This window comes from Grammomys surdaster, unplaced genomic scaffold (assembly GCF_004785775.1).
Source record: "Grammomys surdaster isolate TR1022 unplaced genomic scaffold, NIH_TR_1.0 126035, whole genome shotgun sequence".
Lineage (NCBI taxonomy): Eukaryota > Metazoa > Chordata > Mammalia > Rodentia > Muridae > Grammomys > Grammomys surdaster.
In genome coordinates this window covers 4,487,027-4,506,080 of record NW_021620848.1, presented here as the reverse complement: position 1 = coordinate 4,506,080, position 19,054 = coordinate 4,487,027, and the positions used below count along the sequence as shown (strand labels likewise).

General features: G+C 38.4%; 2 protein-coding genes across 3 annotated transcripts in view; both read left to right on the top strand.

Moving 5' to 3' along the window:
• Rabgap1 (RAB GTPase activating protein 1) overlaps window positions 1-19,054 on the top strand; it is a 125,369-nt gene that overhangs the window by 54,735 nt on the left and 51,580 nt on the right. For both annotated transcript variants that reach the window (XM_028754651.1, XM_028754650.1), the window contains exon 13: window positions 3,738-3,888. In XM_028754651.1, coding sequence (XP_028610484.1) covers window positions 3,738-3,888 — 151 coding nt within the window. The remainder of the gene's footprint in view (window positions 1-3,737; window positions 3,889-19,054) is intronic.
• Gpr21 (G protein-coupled receptor 21) lies at window positions 11,822-12,829 on the top strand. Its single transcript, XM_028754655.1, has one exon. It carries the CDS (start codon window positions 11,822-11,824, stop codon window positions 12,827-12,829), a length of 1,008 nt encoding a protein of 335 aa, XP_028610488.1.

Genomic DNA, 19,054 nt, shown 5'->3' with positions numbered 1-19,054 from the left:
ACATAACTCTGTAGTGGGGCACTTGCCGGGCATGGTTCAGGCCCTCAGTTTAATCATCAAAACTGCAAAACAAAGCGTGAATGATTTCTGCAAACTAGGCATGGTAGAACATGTCTCCAATCTCAGCAGTGGGCTTGGAAGGAGAAAGATTAAGACTTCAAGTCCAGCCTGGGCTATATAGCAAAATTGTGTCTCAAAGCAAAGAATTTGGCTGAGTATGGTGTCCTTTAAATCCCAGCACTCAGGATGCAGAGGCTGAGGATCTCCCTGAATTGAAGGCCAGCCTGGTCTATATAATTAGTTCTAAGTCAGCCATCGTTACACAATGAGACCCTGTCTCAAAGAAAAACAACAAAAAGAGTTTGACAGCAGTGTTAGGAAGTACTATTCTTTATCCTGTTTACAAACAATATATTACCTTTGGGTTCTGATTAGCATAACTAGAGGTACTCTGGTGAGGCATATATACCATGTCTTTTCTTCCTTGGTAGTATGTCCTGGGATGATAAAGCTAAATTTGAAAGTGATCTGATCATGTCTCTATTACTGATGCTCTGGTTATCATTAAAGTTCTTGTACATTAAGGGGTTTATTTCCTCTTACAGGTTTTGACTATTAAAATTAACTTTTTCAGTAAAGCTGTGTCTCAGCAGATGTCCTGCCCTTCAGGGTTAGCACTACACATGGACATCATCTGCTCTGATACTCTTGACACTGCTTTATACTTTGGACACAACACTGTCTGCATTGGGAAATATCAATATGTACAAAAGAAAATGGCAAACCGAAGCATGAGTTGTCTTTAGACAAACAGCTGTAATACATGAATTGTGCAAAAGCCCTTGGAAATGTTTCTTCTTAAAATTTGATATTTCTTTACTAATAGGAGACAGGATTGCTGATACTTGTCATGTTCAGTTTTAGTTCAGTGAGCTGGAATGTGTGGACGGCTGCTGCAAGGATTTTATATGTGTGCAGTGTTTCTGGGCTGAACCAGCATTCTAATTCAGTGTTGATAAGACTTCATAATAATGTCATTAAAACCATCTCTATAGTGTTCATAGTTCAGAGGGTTTTGTTTTTGTTTTTGTTTTTTGTTTTTGTTTTTGTTTTTGTTTTTTTGTCCTGGGGCTTATTCTATAGACTAGGCTGGTCTAGAACTCACAGAGGTTGCAGGCCTCTGCCTCCAAGTGCTGGGATTCAAGTCATGTGTCACCACACCTGATAAGACCTTATTCTATTTTTGTGAAGCCAGCACGTTTTGTATAATGGCTTCGTTTGTTTTGTTGTCAAACTTTGTTACTCATAATCAGCTGTGTCCTCCCATTCTCTTAAATATATTTACTGAATTTCCATGTTTCTGCTGTCCTAAGATTGTTTCAATTGCTTTTGCTTGGTTTTTTTTTTTTATGTCTTCAAATATATAATAATCTAGTCTGTTTCATCCATTTGAACATTTTTGTCCATCTTATATGTTCTAGGATCTTAGGGTTGTAGTAATGATAGTTTAAACATTTACCACATAGCTAGCACAGCACCAAATTGTGTGCAGTCTTTCAAATATAACAGTATTACCAACTTGTACATTTTTACACACAGGTTAGGCATTCTAATAACTAAACTGGCAAACCCAGAGTTTGTTAATATAGCAAATCTGATCCTGACACTGATTTATTTACTGAAAGTAGATTTTTTTTAAAAAAAATTATTTTTATTGGGCTGGAGAGAAGGCTCAGCAGTTAGGAGCATTGACTGCTCTTCTAGAAGTCCTTGAGTTTAATTCCCAGCAACCACATGGTGGCCCACAACCATCTTAATGGAATCCAGTGTCCTCTTCTGGTGTGTCTGAAGAGAGCAACAGTATACTCACATACATAAGATATTAAAAAAAAAAAATCTAAAAAAAAAAAATATTTTAATTGTGGGGAAGGGCTGGGGGTAGGTGTGCACATAAATGGGTCTGACTGAGCCCCCTGGAGCCGGAGTTATAAACACTTGTTAGCCACCTGATATGGATGCTGGGAATTGAAGTTGGGTCCTCAGGAAGAACAGTATGTGCCCTTAACTATTCAGCCATCTCTCTAGCCCCCCCATGTAGATTTTAATAACGGCACTGGTTTCTATGTGTCATTCTCCAGGTTCATTTGAATGTGACCCTTGGAAAATAGGAGCACTAATGTGCTCAGTATAAAATAGTATGCTAGTTATATGTAGAGTTAATATTGTCGATGGCTAAAATTCTTCTGAAAGAAATTTTACTAGTCTTATGTTTATTTTTATGCAAATATTTATGCAATTTTTTCTGTGAAGAGTCAAATAGCAAATATTTAAGACTTTGTGGGCCAAGAATAGTCTGTCACAACTATTGAAAATAAAAACAATCATAAATAATAATTGGAAAAGGACACATAATTGTGTGTCAGTTAAAGTTTATTTGTCCCAAGGCCATAGTATTTTAAACCTTTAATTAGTAGCATAAAGACTAATACTATTTTTTGCTGGCAACTCTACATATATGCACACAAGCAAGGAAAAATTTATATGAATTGCCCTTATCTCTTACATCAGGGTACAGAATCATAGAACAAGTGATGAGCAATTTTTAAATACACATTGTATTATTCTCAGAATTTGGGTGATGTGAAAAGTCTCAGACATATTTATAATGTACTGGTGGTTTTTTAATTAGTGACTTGTGCTTCAATGTGATCATCACAGGAGCCTTTCTGGGTCAGGATCCTGCTTTAGTGACTCATTAATGGTGGTTTCCTAGTCACAGAGGAGCTGTGACGTGTCTAAGGATTACCCACACCTTCAGTGAACTGACCAGCCTCCTTGATCTCTCTGCATTATGGACATAACAACTGCCTTTATGATAGGGTCAGTTTAAGACACAAAGCACTGAGATCACGCCAGTGTTGAAGACAGGCTTTATTTTGTTTATTTTATACATGAAATCTGAAACCCAAGGCTTTTGTAACTTGTATTATTGTTTCAGTAAGAATGTTCTTAGCTAGCACATATATTCAAGCTGTTACTTGAAGAGACATAAAATCTGCTGAAAACATACCTGAAATATTGTAACTTAGAATATATAAATATGCAGTTCATAGTTGCTGCTGTTTCTTTATGCCCATTAATTGTAATTTTTTGAGGATCTATTTTTATTTATTTTTTTCATGTGTATGTGTGTTTTTGCCATTTGTCATTTGTGTGCAAGGTAGAGATGGACAGAAGGGAGAACTGAAGTTACACATTTGTAAGCCAAGTGACAGTCTCTGTGGGAGCAGCAAAGCATTTCTCCAGCATCTAATTTTAGTTTTGTTCTAACTTGTACATGAGCTGTAACCAAAAAGGTCCCTGCAGTTTCCAGTTACTTTTTGTTTGTTTGGTTGATTGGTTGGTTTTTTCCAACAGGGTTTCTCTGTGTGTAGTCCTGGCTGTCTTGGAACTCACCCTGTAGACCAGGCTAGCCTCAAACTCAGAGATTTACCTGTTTCTGCCTCCCAAGTCCTGGAATTAAAAGCATGTACCACCACTTCCTAGCTTCTAGTTCTTTTTTAGATAATGCTTTAATGATACTTAGACACAGTGGTTTATAGGTGCCATGTTAATACTTTATTTTTTATTATTACTGTATTACCTTCTGATATCTTTGTAAACCATTTTATTTTCATTAAAGAATCTTTCAGAGCCTCTTCCTTTGCCAAAGTAATGAATTACGGCTTTATTTTTAGGCATCTCAACTTGAGTGTGAGACCAAAGCAGTTGTCATCCTTAGTGAGAAGTGGTGTTCCTGAAGCTCTTCGTGGAGAAGTCTGGCAGCTGCTAGCAGGCTGCCACAACAACGATCACTTGGTAGAAAAGTACCGAATTCTCATCACAAAGGTCAGAGAGGTTATAAAGTTTAGAGTGAATGGTCAAATCTTTTATACTTTATCTTAAATAAGTATAGTCTAAAGATATCTTTTTCTTTTGGCACAGAGATGAATGCACAAAGTTTACTTCCTCAGTTGAGTTTATCTCAGTGGTGGGAAATGTCCTTCCCGTCTTGATTAATGATTAACGTTTTGAGCCAGGGCATTTATGCAATGCAGTGATTACAGTGTTTCATTTTGTTGGGGTGAGTTTTTGTTTGCTTGGTTTTTTTTTTTTCTTATTTTTCTTAATTTTTGTGGTTTTTGAGACAGGGTTTCTCTGTGTAGATAGCCCTGGCTGTCCTGGAACTCATTCTGTAGACCAGGAACTCAGAGATTCACCTTTTTATGCCTACCAAGCACTGAGATTAAAGATGTACGCCACTAAGCCCAGCTCTTTGTGTGTTTGGCTTTTTAAAAGGGTCCCTGGACTATCTAGAGCTCAAGGTGCAGTCAAGATTAGCCTTGGACCTGTAGCAGTTTTCTTTCCTGAGGCTCTAAAGTGCTGGCATTGTAAACATGAGCCACCACACCCAGCTATAGATTTATTTTCCTTAAAAAATGCTTTCGATAAAGAAGGCTTTCTTTTAGTTTCTACACTTAATAAGAAAATAGTCTGCAGCCTTACATTTAATCTAGTTCATTCCTCTAAAGTGAAAACCCTTATTTTCATAGTATGCTCAAGTTAAGGCATTCTTCAAAGTTTCAAACATATATAGTATACAAACATGTAAAATGGTTTCCTACAAAGTTAGCCAGCACTTGTGCCTTTTGTACCCATATTACTGGTTTTAGTTTTAGTCTTCTAAAAATTATGGGAGTTTATCTGCTAGGAAGCAGCTTCTCTGATAGGTAATAGGTAAATTTGAAACCTGGATTATGAAGATACAGATTCATTTGATTTATTTTGTGTGAGTATGTGGGCATTCTAGTGCCCTTGTACATGTGTGGGCAGAGGAAAACAGTTAAGGGTTCATTCTCCAAGGGCCACACTTAGGTTCTCAGGCCTAGGTTCCTTTAACCACTCTGTCCATCCTGAGAATTTTTGATAAGAGAAAGAAGTAAAATCTTTGTAAAGAAAATATTTTAAATTTTATTGAGTTATTATATTATCTTTTGAAACTGTTGAAATAATTTTATAGGAGAACAACATACAGAAGGGAGATATGATCTTCAAAAGAAAATGTTATGTGCAACATAAACAGAATTGTAGGCCTAGGAAGACTATCTCAAGAATAGTTGAAGGTCCTTTGTTGAATATGTCTGACAAAACACAGTGGGAGTCATAAACGAGTGGTAGAACAATTGGGTGTCTTTTTATCTGGTGTACAGCTTTTGAGACATGTTCCAGGAAAGAGTCTATTTGTATCACCCCCCCCCCTCCAGGGCTCAGGAAACACTGCAGCAGAGGAGGGTGGAAAGGATCTAGGAGCCAGAGGGAAGGGATGGAGTACAGTGGTTTCCAGGCACAATGTAGCGCTTGAACTGAGAGTTGGACCATCTGCCCAAGACTTGCACATGATGATGACCTTGTGAACTCATTCCATCAGGTAGGCAGGAGACAAGGTCCTACACCTCCTTGTATCTATAGCACTTAGAGATCACTGTGGGGGAGACGTGTTTTCTTCAGTGATGCAGCTACTTGCACATGGCCCACCTCCTGAAAATAACCCTTCACTCGTGCTCTTGTAAGTGACCCAAACTTAATTTGTTGGTTTACAAGAAGAAAAAATATATAAAAGTAGAAAGGCCATAGTAGTGGAGAAGAGGAAAGAAGTCAACAGGAATAGGAGCAGGGAATAAGAAAGGATAATGGGAGGATGAATATGTATATGAAAATGTTATATGTAATAATGTCATTACATATAATTCATACGTGCTCACATACCTACAAAACAAAAGTACTGTAGTCAAAAAGTTCTTTCTTATAAAAGGTAAGAATCACTGGGCACTGGTGCCGCATGTGTTTAATCCCAGCACTCCAGAGGCAGAGTCAGGGTAATCTCTTGAGTTCAAGAGCAGCTAGGGCTACACAGAGAAACTCTGTTTTGGAACTCTCACTCCCCCTCCCCCTGCACCCCTCCAGTCAAAAACAAAACAAACAAACCAAAAACAAAATCTTTGGTGCAAGCTCTTCTTGTGCTATTGTCTGGTTACATAAAAACTCAAGACCTACCAAAAGTTTAGCATACACAGTTGTACCCAGTGCGTAAAGCTTGATAATAACAAGAGATTGTGACCCTGAATTAGATATTTATTGTACTTCTATGATTGTTTTAGAGTGTGTTCTTTGTACTTATAAAATCTTGAGCCATGTATTGATGGCTCACTCCTGTAATCCCAGCACTAGGGACATAGAGGCAGGAGCAATTAAAGTTCATCCTTAGCTACATGGTAAGTTTTAAAGCTAGTCTTAGCCTGGGCTCCCTATCTCAATCTCCACTCTGCATAAAGTAATAAAGCTTCAAAAAAAAAAAAAAAGAGAAAGAAAAAAAAAATAAAAAAAAAAAAAAGAAAGAAATGTTAAATGTTACCAAGGCTTTTTTTTTGGGGGGGGGGGGGTGGCAGCATGGAATCCGTTGTATAAAATATGTCCTTAAGGTTTTTTGATTTCTTGAGGCAGAGTCTTAGTATGTAGTCTTGGCTAGCCTGAAACTTGACCTGTAGACCAGGCTGGCCTTACAGAAATCCACCTGTTTCTACTTCCCAAGTTCTGGGATTAAACTACCACACCAGAGCAAGGACTTAAAGATCCCTTCTGGTCTCAGGAAGTGATTCCCTCAGCCCGCCTCACTGCTTGTTGTCTCATTACAACAACTGTTTGAGTCTGGTAACATGTCAGCTGGAGTTGGGCATGAAAGGAAAAGAAGACACTTTCCAATTTGCAGCTTCCAAAACCTTCCTCAGTGCCTTCTGTCTTGGGCTATGTTTTTAATATCTTTATTTTATATCAGTACCTCTTTCTGTTCCTTTTGATTTAATGTTTAGTTTTTAAAATTTATAGGAAAAGTGCCTGTACAGTAAATTCATTTTATAGTGAATGAGAGACTAGTAGGTTAGCCACACACCCTGACGTGCTCCTTCTCACAGTGTGTGACTCCCTTTCTGTGCTGAGCTTTAATGCCAAGTGTAAGGCCTTGCTACAGTTACAAACTCACATCCAGACCCTAAACTAGCAGCACTTGTATGTTACTAGTATTTTATCTCTAAATTGCTTGTGCAGTTGAAGCCATGAAGGCCCAGCCACATCTCACAAGTTTAGAAATAGAATGCACCAATGACATTGTCATCACTGAGCAGATTGTTTCCTTTCACTCAGCAATGAAAGGTTGTCTGTTCAGCAGGAACCACATGGAGTTAGGAAGCCTGAGCACTAACTCAGTGTTCTCACTCTTCCATTTATAAACTCAAATGAGGTTCTTCACCTTGGACCAGCCATTGGAATATCAAACAAAGATGGTTTCTATATTTTTGGATTCTATATCCACAGATTTAACCATCAGTGATAGAGATCTATCAACTTTTCTTTTTTATCATTATTTCCCAAATAATAAATCTAACAAATATTTGCTTGACATTTACTTTGTATTATGTATTGTAAGTAATTTACAAAGGGTTGATGTATACAGGAGTGTTGTCTATAGATACTTCTTCCACCCCAGTGCTGGAGATTGAACCCAGGATCGTGGTCACGGTAGGCAAGCATTCTACCATATTCCCCATTTCCCTGCTGCATCACTTTATATAAGGGATTTAGCATCCATGAATTTTATATCCAATAGATGTCCTGTAACCAATTTTCCTTGGATACTAAGACGTCATTCAGGCTCTGCCTCCCTGTCATATCAGCATGATCAGCCTGTGATCATAGACCCTGGGAGAGGATGCCAGAACAGCCAGGAACAAAAGAAACCTCAGGCCAGCACCGTGAGAACTGACTCTCAGGCAGTTTCAGTGAGTCATCTCATTTTAGTGGGGGGAACAAAGGGTATTTAAACCTTTGAGGGGTGAGTAGGGGCTATCAAGGTAAGTGTACATTTTTGTCAGTGGCCAGGATGCTGGGGATGCCTCATTAACATTAGTAGGAATTACAGGTGCTGCTAGACATGACCTTATTATAAGGCAACAGGAAATTAAACCTGTCAGGCAATGTGACCTCCTCCACATATCTTTGTTTGAGTTTATGCGTGTCAAATCTGGCTAAGAAGTTCCAAGGTTTCCTGCATTCCAAGAATATATTGTCTTAACCATTTTGAAGTTGTTAGTATTGGATTGGTTTTTTGATTGTGTTTTGTTTCATTTTGTTTAACCCACAGAAGTTTTATATCCTGATACAGACTGAATAACCCTATCTAAAAGCTTGAGATCAGAACTGTTTCTGATTTAGTGTTTTCTGTTTCGTTGTGGTAGTTAGTGGTGGTGGTGGTGGTTTTGGGTTGTTTTGGTCTGATTTGGTTTGGATTACGTTGACTTATCAGTTAAACCACCATGATATGCAAATTGAAGTGTTCTGAAACCTTAGACTATTGCAAGATTTTTAACACTTGCTTCTAGGTCGTGAATTTCAAGAATAGGAGTGCATACCCAGTTGTTACAGCTTCATTTCAAAGCTCTTGAAACCTAAAAACAGAATTTTTATTCTATTTGGCTTGTGTTATTCTTTTTTTTTTAAAGTATTATCTCTGTTTCAGTCAACTAAAAAATAAATAAACAAATAAAAGTTCATCAGAGTTTTGGAAGAAAGTACATAACCACTGAATTCATATGGCATTGAAGGTTTCTCACCTAAGCTTTCTAAAAGGTCTTGTCTTCTGAAGTCACCCTGGAGGTTTGTAGTCTGGGTAGAGTGTGGGAGTGTAATGCCGGAGGCACTGGGAAAGAGTTCAGTTCAAGTGTGAGAAATGCTGGGTGATTCCAAAGTGAGACTGGGGTGAGGCTGGAAGCCAGTAGGGGCCAAATCTTAGAAAGTGACATGTTAATGGTTTTGTGTAGCAGAGAAAAAAAAGTTAAATCATTTTATTTCATGTTTATTTTATACTTTGTTTTTTCAGTACTGGCTTTTATACATACAAGGCAAGTGTTCTAGTATTCAGTTGTGGTTCCAGTCCCAACTAAAGCCATACACTTAGGTTTAAAAACAATGTAACACAACAGAGCATGTTAGTGCAGAGGCAAGCCAGTTTCTATGAGTTTGAGAACAGCCTGCTGTATATAGTGAGACTCTGCCTCAAAAATAAAATTAAATAAATAAATAAGTGAAAATTTTAAAATAGCATGTAACATGATTTTGTGAGTCAGACAAAAGGCAGGTTGTCTTACTTCAAATCCTACTAGCTTCATTGTTTTCTACCTGTTTTTGTTGGGCAATTTAATATCCCTAGGCATAAAATGTGATAATAGAACCTTGCTTCTGATTATTAGTATTAACGGGGATAATTCATAGTCATATTAAGTGTAAGCTAGTGCCTAGTTAATTTACTTATTTATTGTTTTAGTTTTAGAATATTATTTTGGTTTCAGTGAAACCTGGCAAAAGATAAGAGGGCCATGAATTGGGGTACTGGTAGTGCCAGACCTGTAATTAGTTTTATTCCTTACCTTAAATAAAGTATAACTTACAAAGTAGGCATAGGGAGAGGTTAAAAATAATAGATAATCATAAAATAGCAATAACAGTATGTGTTATGATGTTATGTGAATGTTGGTTGTCTCAAACTGTAGGGTTTTTCCATTCAGTGTTTTCAGAATACAGCTGTGCTAAGATAATGGAATATAAAATTGCAGATCAGGAGACTGCTGTACTGTGTAAGATGCTCAGAGGTAGAACCCTCAGCATACCTTGTGCTAGTAAATGAGTATGGAAGGGACTGGGAGAGGTAAGAACAGGAACCACAGTACCTCAAGTTATCTGTGAGTGACAGGGATTTAAATACAAAAAGCTCTGAAGCAGGAGGCTGTCCCTTCTGTGCTGCACGTCTCTGCTGAGGCCTGTCACATACTATTACTAGTCTCCTTGAACATGTTTCTGAGGTCCTTACTTTCCTGAAGTAAAGTGTTCACACTTCACTGAACTGTGATTGTGAGCATCCTTCGCCCACTGTAAGAAAGCATGTATAAATGTATAAATAAATAAATGAAAATACAAGTTGGATCAAATAGTGCTTTGTCCAAGTGATTATTTTTTCCTGGAATTATTATAGTTGCCAGCATTTGTTTTCTTTTACTTGACTGAGAGTGTGAGGCTTTATTCAGGCAAAATTATGCCATTCCCACAGCACCCAGTTACTGAAAAACACCATTTATGACATCCAAAAAAAAGGTTATTTCAATTTGTATTGTTTTATATAAGTAGAAACAAGATTGCATTGTAAAATGCAAAGACTTGTACCTGAATATCTGTGTGCTGCCTCAGTCTGTCACTCCACTCAAGTGGACCCCCTAACTAAACTGAGGGAGAGACAGGATAGCACCATTTCCTAATATTAGCCAATATCCAATAAATGATAAAAGAAAATTGAGGCTGAATATTATCTTTCAGCTATAACTTCCTGTACAGCTGAATTAGAATTCCTCTGTTGCCATGTACTGTTAACACCCTTCCTTTGTATGACATTGTTCTTTGTTCTTGGGAAAATGATATACAAAAATAGGACCTCCCCCCAACACCCCTCCCCATACTGTGCTTCAGCCCAAATCCTGACTCCTCCCTCTCTTCCCACCCCCCTCCTTTCTTTCCCTCACTCTCTCCATCCCTATCTCTGCCAATTTTTCTTACTGGCAATCTGAATTCTACTCATTTACCTACTACCTACGAGGGAGATTCCAGACCGACGAGGAAACAGCTTTCAACACTGTACTATGGGCATACCAAGTCAGTACCCACTGTGCAGTCGGGAAGCTCCTCTCTGGGAATGAGTGCTAATGAGTTGTCCAAGATGCTAGAGTGTGTGTGCTCGAGCACATGTGTTTTCCTTCCCTGCCTCCCTTTCTTCCTTTTCCCAAGCCCCTTCTCTGTGCTTCTCCTCCTACTCCGTTAACCCCTCCCTCTGTGCCTTAGTTCTGCAGTAGGCAGGCTTTCACGCACATTCCTGCATTGCAAGGCTTTCTGCTAAGGATGTATTGTGGCTTTTGTTTGGATTTCAGCATCCAGAATCACAGGTAACATTCTGAAATAGAGCTAAGCAGATAAATTGTATTAAGGTGTTTGCAGAGATAAAATAGTACATTGTATTTAATGGAGAAAATTAATCTTGGTTAATTTTTATCAGTGATAATGTAGCCAAATGATTTCAGGATTACCATAAGGAGATTTCTCCTACAACAGGTTAAATAAAAGAAAATGAGGGTTTGTAATTTCTTTTCTTTATGTTGATCTTTATGCAGCATGGTGTTGCTGCTCCTCTGGAGTAAGGGCCCTTTATGGAGGGGGCTGCTTTGGGTGAAGTGGGAGGGATGCTGGCAGTCAGAGCTAGCTAGGTTCTTTGTCTAGGATGTGGAATGCAAAATGTAAAATACTCTCTCCTTTTCTTCTATCAGCCGTTCAGAGGAGACTCATTACAACTCCTGCTGAAGCTCCTAATCTTCCTCCCTCTGCCCCTCTCCCACCCTCACTTGGCCTGAAGACACTGTCCCCAGTTTGCCTTACTTCCTTGCTATGTGTATGGTGAACCTGGTAGTATGCCTGCGTCTGGGACTGGCCAGACAACTGCTGTTGGCTCTCCCTATTCCAGGAAGAATTTAAAGGGAAATTGTACAGCAGGCAGTATACCCACCACAGCAGCAACCCCAGGAAGCTGGTGACTAGGGCTCCCTGACTTTGTCACTGAGATGACAGTAGCTGCTCCTAAGAACTGTGACAGCAGCCAGGTGGCAGCATGAAGTGAGAGCCAGTTCCCGAGCACGAGATGAACTCCACCTGGGATGGTAATCAGAGCAGCCATCCTTTCTGTCTTCTGGCACTGGGCTACTTGGAAACTGTCAGGTTCTGTCTTTTGGAGGTGCTGATTATTGTCTTTCTAACTGTATTGATTATTTCTGGCAACATCATTGTGATTTTTGTGTTTCACTGTGCACCTCTGTTGAACCATCATTCTACAAGTTATTTTATCCAGACAATGGCATATGCTGACCTCTTGGTTGGGGTAAGCTGCCTGGTCCCTTCTTTATCACTCGTCTACTACCCTCTTCCGATGGAGGAGGCTGTGACTTGCCAAGTATTTGGTTTCGTAGTGTCAGTTCTGAAGAGCATCTCTATGGCTTCTCTGGCCTGTATCAGCATTGATAGATATATTGCCATCACTAAGCCTTTAACCTATAATACCCTGGTTACTCCCTGGAGACTACGCCTCTGTATTTTTCTGATTTGGCTGTATTCCACCCTGGTCTTCCTGCCTTCCTTCTTCCACTGGGGTAAACCAGGATATCATGGAGATGTATTTCAGTGGTGTGCAGAGTCCTGGCACACCAACTCCTACTTCACATTGTTCATCGTGATGATGCTGTATGCCCCAGCTGCCCTCATTGTCTGCTTCACGTATTTCAACATCTTCCGAATCTGCCAGCAGCACACAAAAGAAATCAGCGAAAGGCAAGCCCGATTCAGCAACCAGAATGGGGAAACTGGGGAAGCCCAGACCTGTCCAGATAAGCGCTATGCCATGGTCCTATTCAGAATCACCAGTGTGTTTTATGTCCTCTGGTTGCCGTACATCATCTACTTCTTGCTGGAGAGTTCTACTGGCTGCAGCAGCCGCCTTGCATCCTTCCTGACTACCTGGCTTGCTATTAGTAACAGTTTCTGCAACTGTATCATTTACAGTCTCTCCAACAGTGTTTTCCAACAAGGACTAAAGGGCCTTTCAGGGTCTGTGTGTACTTCTTGTGCAAGTCACACCACACCCAAGGACCCTTAAATAGTTAGGAGCAAAGGACTCCCTAATGGATCTCATATCTGAGGGGACTCATATATTCAGTCACTCTGTTTTCAAGGAGAAAGGATGGCTTTGGTTCAGTTTTTCCCTTCCATCTCTGTGCTCCCAGTTCACTAGAGATGTAGGAGCAGCTACAGACTATCCAGATAACCTTCATAGTTTGCACACGTTGTTTCCTAAATGAGATTTAAAATTAGAAGAATCAGGATCATGAAAAAAACAATCACTCTTGATCCAGTTTTTGAAATGTCATGGAAGTGACCACGGTTCTCAGATTCAAAAGGAGTAAAGCCATAGTTGACACCTCTCCCCACTGGCGTGCTTGAATCTGAGTGTGAAAAGCATCAGCATGTTTAAAAAAAAATAACCATTTTCTTGCCCCTTTATGGATTCTTTCATGCAAGTTAGAATTTATTTGCAATTGGTATCTTCTAACAGGAAGTATTAAAGTATATTGATGAACTAGCGAGGATTTTATTTGTGCCAAAATTTAACTGTACTGCAGGTTCCAGCTTTCATTTTAGATTTTTTTCTTGCCTCTTAAGAGAAATCTCCATAGGATGAAGCACTGAACACTATAGAGTTTTGAAATGAAGCAGCTGTGCAGTGAAGCCACACAATGTATGAGAGCCACGCTTCTGAGCATTGTGAGCATGTGTGCAGAAGTGACATTACAGTCCTCTCCCCAGGTCTCTGTAAATATTGAGACTATGTACACTAAGTTGGGTTTTTTTTTAATAACAGTGTATTTAATCTAAATAAGTAATAGATGGATAGCTGTAATGTGAAAAACTTTTTTTAAAGTACTGTAGTGTTTTCTGTTCTAATCTAAAGTTTTTGATAAGAACTGAGTCTACTGACAACAGTCAGTCTAGGGTCAGAGTAAACTCTCTGCCTTCTAAACAGTCAGCTACCATCACAGTCATCAGTTCATTTTAGAAAGCATTTTTTGGACCCTCTTAAGGAGGTCTCCTGGAAGGGGAGAAAGGGGACTCTAGTTGGACCAAGTCTCCTTCCTGCTATCCTCCTTTTGGAAAAATCCTTTGACATATAGTTCTTGCCTCACCCTTCTGGTTTGATTTTATTTTTCCAAAGCATTAGCAAATGTATAAAATTGTATTGTTTAGAATTAGAATGTTGTGTGTTCATATGTAGTGTTAACCTTTTAAAAGTGACTGTCTTGAAACCAAGAGAATTATCTAAAAGGAGAGAGGGCTGTTGGCAGCTAGTGTCAGAATCCCCTCTACTTTGTGCTAGTTTTCATTTTTATTGTCAGGAACATTAATTGGCCACTGCCTTTAGCTAGAGGTTGTAGTGTGCATATAATAGTTATATTTAATGAAATGGACAGTGGAGGAAACCCAGGGGTTGCTGGTAAAACTGGATTTCCAAATCCAAAAAAGGACACAAATATTTTATAAAACAGGCATATATGCTTTGACTTTTCACTCTGATGTTAAAAGACTTCTTTTTAAAAACACAGACACGCACAGACAAACAGGTACACACAGACAGACAGGCAGAAAACACACACACTCCATTCTGGTATTACACCTTTGCAAGCAAGGCAAGTAATTTTTACTTGTATATCCACAGCAGAATTTATTTGTTCTGTTTGCTGTGTATCCCTGACTTTCCTAAAACTCACTATCTAGACCAGACTTGCCTTGAACTTGCAGAAATCCACCTGTCTCTGCTGGGATTAAAGATCCACCATTCCCAACTTCCAGCCAATTTTGATTTTATGTTTTAGACATTGATTTTATTTTAACCCCAGATGTGTTCTGCTTTAAGTTTTTTAAGTGACTAAGAATTATAAGAACATTTAAGCTTCAGATTCCAAGTTCTAGACTCAGGTGGATCTCTGTGAGTTCAAGGTCAGCTGCTCTACATAGGGAGTTTTAGAACACCCAGAGCTACATAATGAGATCCTGTCTCAAAACACTGGAAAACAAAAATAGATTCTTGCTTGTTCTGTATATGTAGTATTAGCAACTTTGACTGTGCTGTTTCAGAATTTAGAACTCATGCTGAAAATGCAGGGTTAGAAATAGCTTTGTTGGATTTTTGCTTTAAGGAGAAAATGTTTTCTCCTGGATTCTGAAAAACAGTTTGTAATACATTTCAGCCTTGCATTGCACAGCTGAAAGGTTAGCTCTATAGATTTGGTTAGGATGTGTTTCATTGTCTTCTGAGAAGTAGTCTCTGTAGCCCATGCTGGCCTCCCCTAGTTCTTCTTCCCCCTCCCAAGTGCTGGAATTACAGATGTGCCACCATACCAGCTTTCTTTTTCATACATGCTAGGAAGTTTAATCTTTTCATGTTAGCATTATGCTTATGAATTTTTAGTTCAGCAAACATGGGAATCTTGGAGAAAGTCTTTATTCAAACTGCAGCAAGAGAGCAGACTTTACTCTTGGAGTGGAGTTAGGTCCTTTTCATTGTTTGTTTTGTTTGTTTGTTTGTTTGTTTTTATTGTTGTTCTAGGGCTCCATTTTGTAACTGAAAAAGAAAATTGTTCTGGTGACATCTAACCAAGCTTAATCTAAACACAGCTTTTTAAATAAGATTTTTTTTTAAAAAAAAACAGTTGCCTAGTTTTACTAGTATTAAGTTCTGGTTTTATTAAAAACATTTTTTCAAAGTAGAATTTATATTGCTTTTTTGAAGCACAAACTAAAGAAGAAACTAAGATAAAGGAAAACATCCAGATAGACCCTCACAGAACCTAGGTACTAACAGATGTCTTTTCGGATGGTCTCATCTTCATTGTGCTGTGTAAATGTTAAGGCTTAAGGAATCAATTCTGTTTCTCTATTCACTGTTTGCATGACCATTTTATTTTCAGTTTGCTGGGTAAGAAGAGATGAAGGGCATAGTTACACAGTCTTGGGGAAGGGGCAGTTCTCTACATGATAGATTCAGAAAGTTGGTGTTTAATCTTTTTACTCTGCCACATTTAATGCAACATTTGATATTTTGTTTGAATACCAATCTGACTAGTTCAGAGTCAGAAAAAATACATATTTTTAGATGCAAATACCTCAGACAGCTCGTTTAACTCTGTGGTGTGTCACTAGTATCAAAATACACATATGCTTTTAGAAATAGTATAAAATTAATAGTAAAGTTTGAAGTAAGCTCATACTAATTGTTTACTTTGTAAATGAATTGTGTTTTTATACGGTGATTTCAGTGAATGTGTTTGTGCCTCTTAAAAGTGAAGTAGTTGTATGTGAGCCAGTGCCCACCTCAGGGAGAGCAGAGTAGCCCAAATGGGTACTAGAAATATTCACAAGCTCATTTCTTCTTACTCAGAGTCCTATTTTGGGCAGATTTTTCTTTTAGCAGTATTGCTTGATAAATTCTATTTGAGTCTTTTATACTGACTTTTCCTTTGTACTTAAATAGTTTAATATTTTTAGGATTGGAGAAACTTGAACTATAAATGAACTGTCCATCTCCTTGAGTGAAATGGAAGGTCTACAGGCTCCAGTGGTGGAATGATTTCTTAGCTTTTCAAAGATTCATTTGAAAAATGTGCAGTGACTTTGTAGGAAATGTCTTCATTTTGTTAACCAGGACCATGTGCTTCTGTATTAAAAAGATCTGTGAAATAAGTTATTGGCAAATCAGAGTTTATTGTTATATGATCAGTTTGGGAGACATTTCATGATGTGAAAATTGTAGCATTGTAAGATTTTTTTTTTGAAGCCTGTAAGTCATAGAATAATGTAGTTTTGCATAATTTTCCTGTTTCAGGTTGAAGAAAAATCAAATGTAAACATACTAAACTATACATAGTGTTGATACATATTATTGATATAGATTTTACAAGTGATTTTACAAGCTATTTCTTATGACTGACTGAAAGTGAGTCACTGGCATGTCTTTAAAAATTTGGGTGATAAAAGGACATCTGACACAGTAACAGTGAACTTTGAACTGAGAATGTAGAAACCTAATTAGCTGGCTAGTAAAGTAGGAGAGAAAAAGATGCTAAAAGTTCTTTTATCGTTCATAGGGCTCCATAGGGCTCCCATAGAACTGAATCAGATAACAAATGTGGGTGTACCATAAAATGCTTCATGAATAAAAGTGATTACTCTTGTATGTATCTGCCATTGTTTCACATTTAAGCTATATGTTATGGTGTGCTTCCGTACATTTGGATTGTGGAGGCTTAATGCTAGATCACTACTCCATGCTATTTAGCAACCCCTGAGGACCATATGATGACTTGTTTTACTTCCTTTTATCTTCTGAAAATTTAGTGAATGCAAGGGACAGTACCCCCTGATAGCTGCATCCCCAGAGTCTTAATACAGAACCTGTTCCAGAGCAGAAGTCTTAGTAAGCAATAAAATAACAGTTTTCTAGCTCTGTCTTCTTTCCTGACATTGGGGTTTTTTTGTATCCAGAAGAGGGCATTTCCAGTGAGGTATCATCTCTGTCTTACAGTCTTGAGATGTTTTGTATGAAAAGTCTGTAATTAGGTTTTCAAGGGACCTCACAGACAACCCCCACCTGCAGGAATGTATCAAGGCATCTTTATGAGACACATGGTCTGTCTTTTATTTAGGGTAAGTTCACATAATGGCAGTCTATTTCTGTAAGTATATCATTAAGCACACCTTGTGCAGATGGTTGCCTGGTGGAGATGGAAGTTTATAAGGCTGTTCTGTGATGTAAGGGATCCACGTTGTGATTGCAGAAGCCTTGCCATTCAGACACAGGAAGAATCTGCAGCCAGTGCTGACCGCCTGTGCTCTGTTGAGCACTGTGTTGCTTTCATCTGAGTTCATCTGTCATCTCATCAGACCCCTTGCAAGTCATGCTCTTCTTTTAAGATGATTTTATGTCATTGAATTGTATTTCTTCATTTTATAGCTTTCTGTTTTGTGGTGATCCAAAGAGCAGCCAATTTCATTTAGTTTGCTTCATGTACAAAGGCAACTTGTCTTGACACAGTGTCTATTTTGAAAAGCTAAGTATATGGGATCTCTTAGGGAATTAATAGTATCATTTGGGCACTGGTGAAATAGCAGATAGGATATAAGGCCATATGTAAGAAAGAAAAGGGGGCAGTAAACGACTAGAAGTAATTGTTCTTATTCTGACATTTTACATGGGATCTGAGCCCAGCTGCTCCCATGTGTTGTGATCAGAATTCAGACATCTGCTCCTCACTTGTTGCCCTCTTCTAGTATTTTGCATTGCTTTTGCAAAGAGTTGGAACTTAGTTTGAATGAGCCATCACCTGGACATGTACAGCTACACATGTGCCTAAATACAGACATAAGGAGTATAAGCAACAATATACATGTAAACTTCAGGCTGTTGGGTTTTAGGAGAATTTCATGAACACCTTATTCAATCTGCCCAACGCATTGTATGTGCCCAACAGGTATGAGCAAGCGATTATTTTTAACCTTTCTTAAATTAGGAAGCAGAGGCTTAAATATACACAGCTTCTAAGTGGAGGATCTTGATTATAACCCAGGCCTTTCTGACAGCAGTGTCCAGGTGGTTACTTCATTTACTTCCCAGGGCAACTTAACGAGTATTTGTTTTTAATTTTCTTCTTTTGTTGGTCAGGAATGTTTAGGCTTAGACAGGTTAGAAGCTTTCATAGTTAGGAACTTTTACAGAGTAAATAAAAGCACTTTACCAACTGGGCCACTTTGCTAATATGTGCCTGTGTGTGTGTGTGTGTGTGTGTGTGTATGTGTGTATGTGTGTGTGTGTGTGTAAAATATATACACACATGCACATACATATACATACACACATAAACATATGCATATATGTATACACACACACATATATATATATTTTTTTGCCATATATTTTCTGACAACAGGTTGTCCTATGTTACCCAGACTGCCCTTGAATTTCTGCCTTAGGCTCCTGGGACTACTACAGTAACTGGGGCTTTAGGTATGCACTTGTGCCTGGTTGCTTCTCCTTTAATATTACAAAAGTAATCAGAGGCCAAAACAAACGAAGATGTGGGCTCCCTAAGGAATCCTCAAAATTAAAGTCCAACTGATGCAACCTGAAAAGAATTTGCATTCATTATTGTAGAATAAAGTACTGTTTAAAACAAACAAAAAGGTCTGAAATTCAAGTGCAAAAGATATTTTTAAACATCAGACGAGCTAAAAAATAAAGGTTAAGTAGGGATAGCTAGTAAAATGAGAGAGG

Bases quoted from the DNA above. Each gene is read 5' to 3' on its own strand.
- Gpr21 (XM_028754655.1), top strand. From the start codon at position 11,822: ATGAACTCCACCTGGGATGGTAATCAGAGCAGCCATCCTTTCTGTCTT.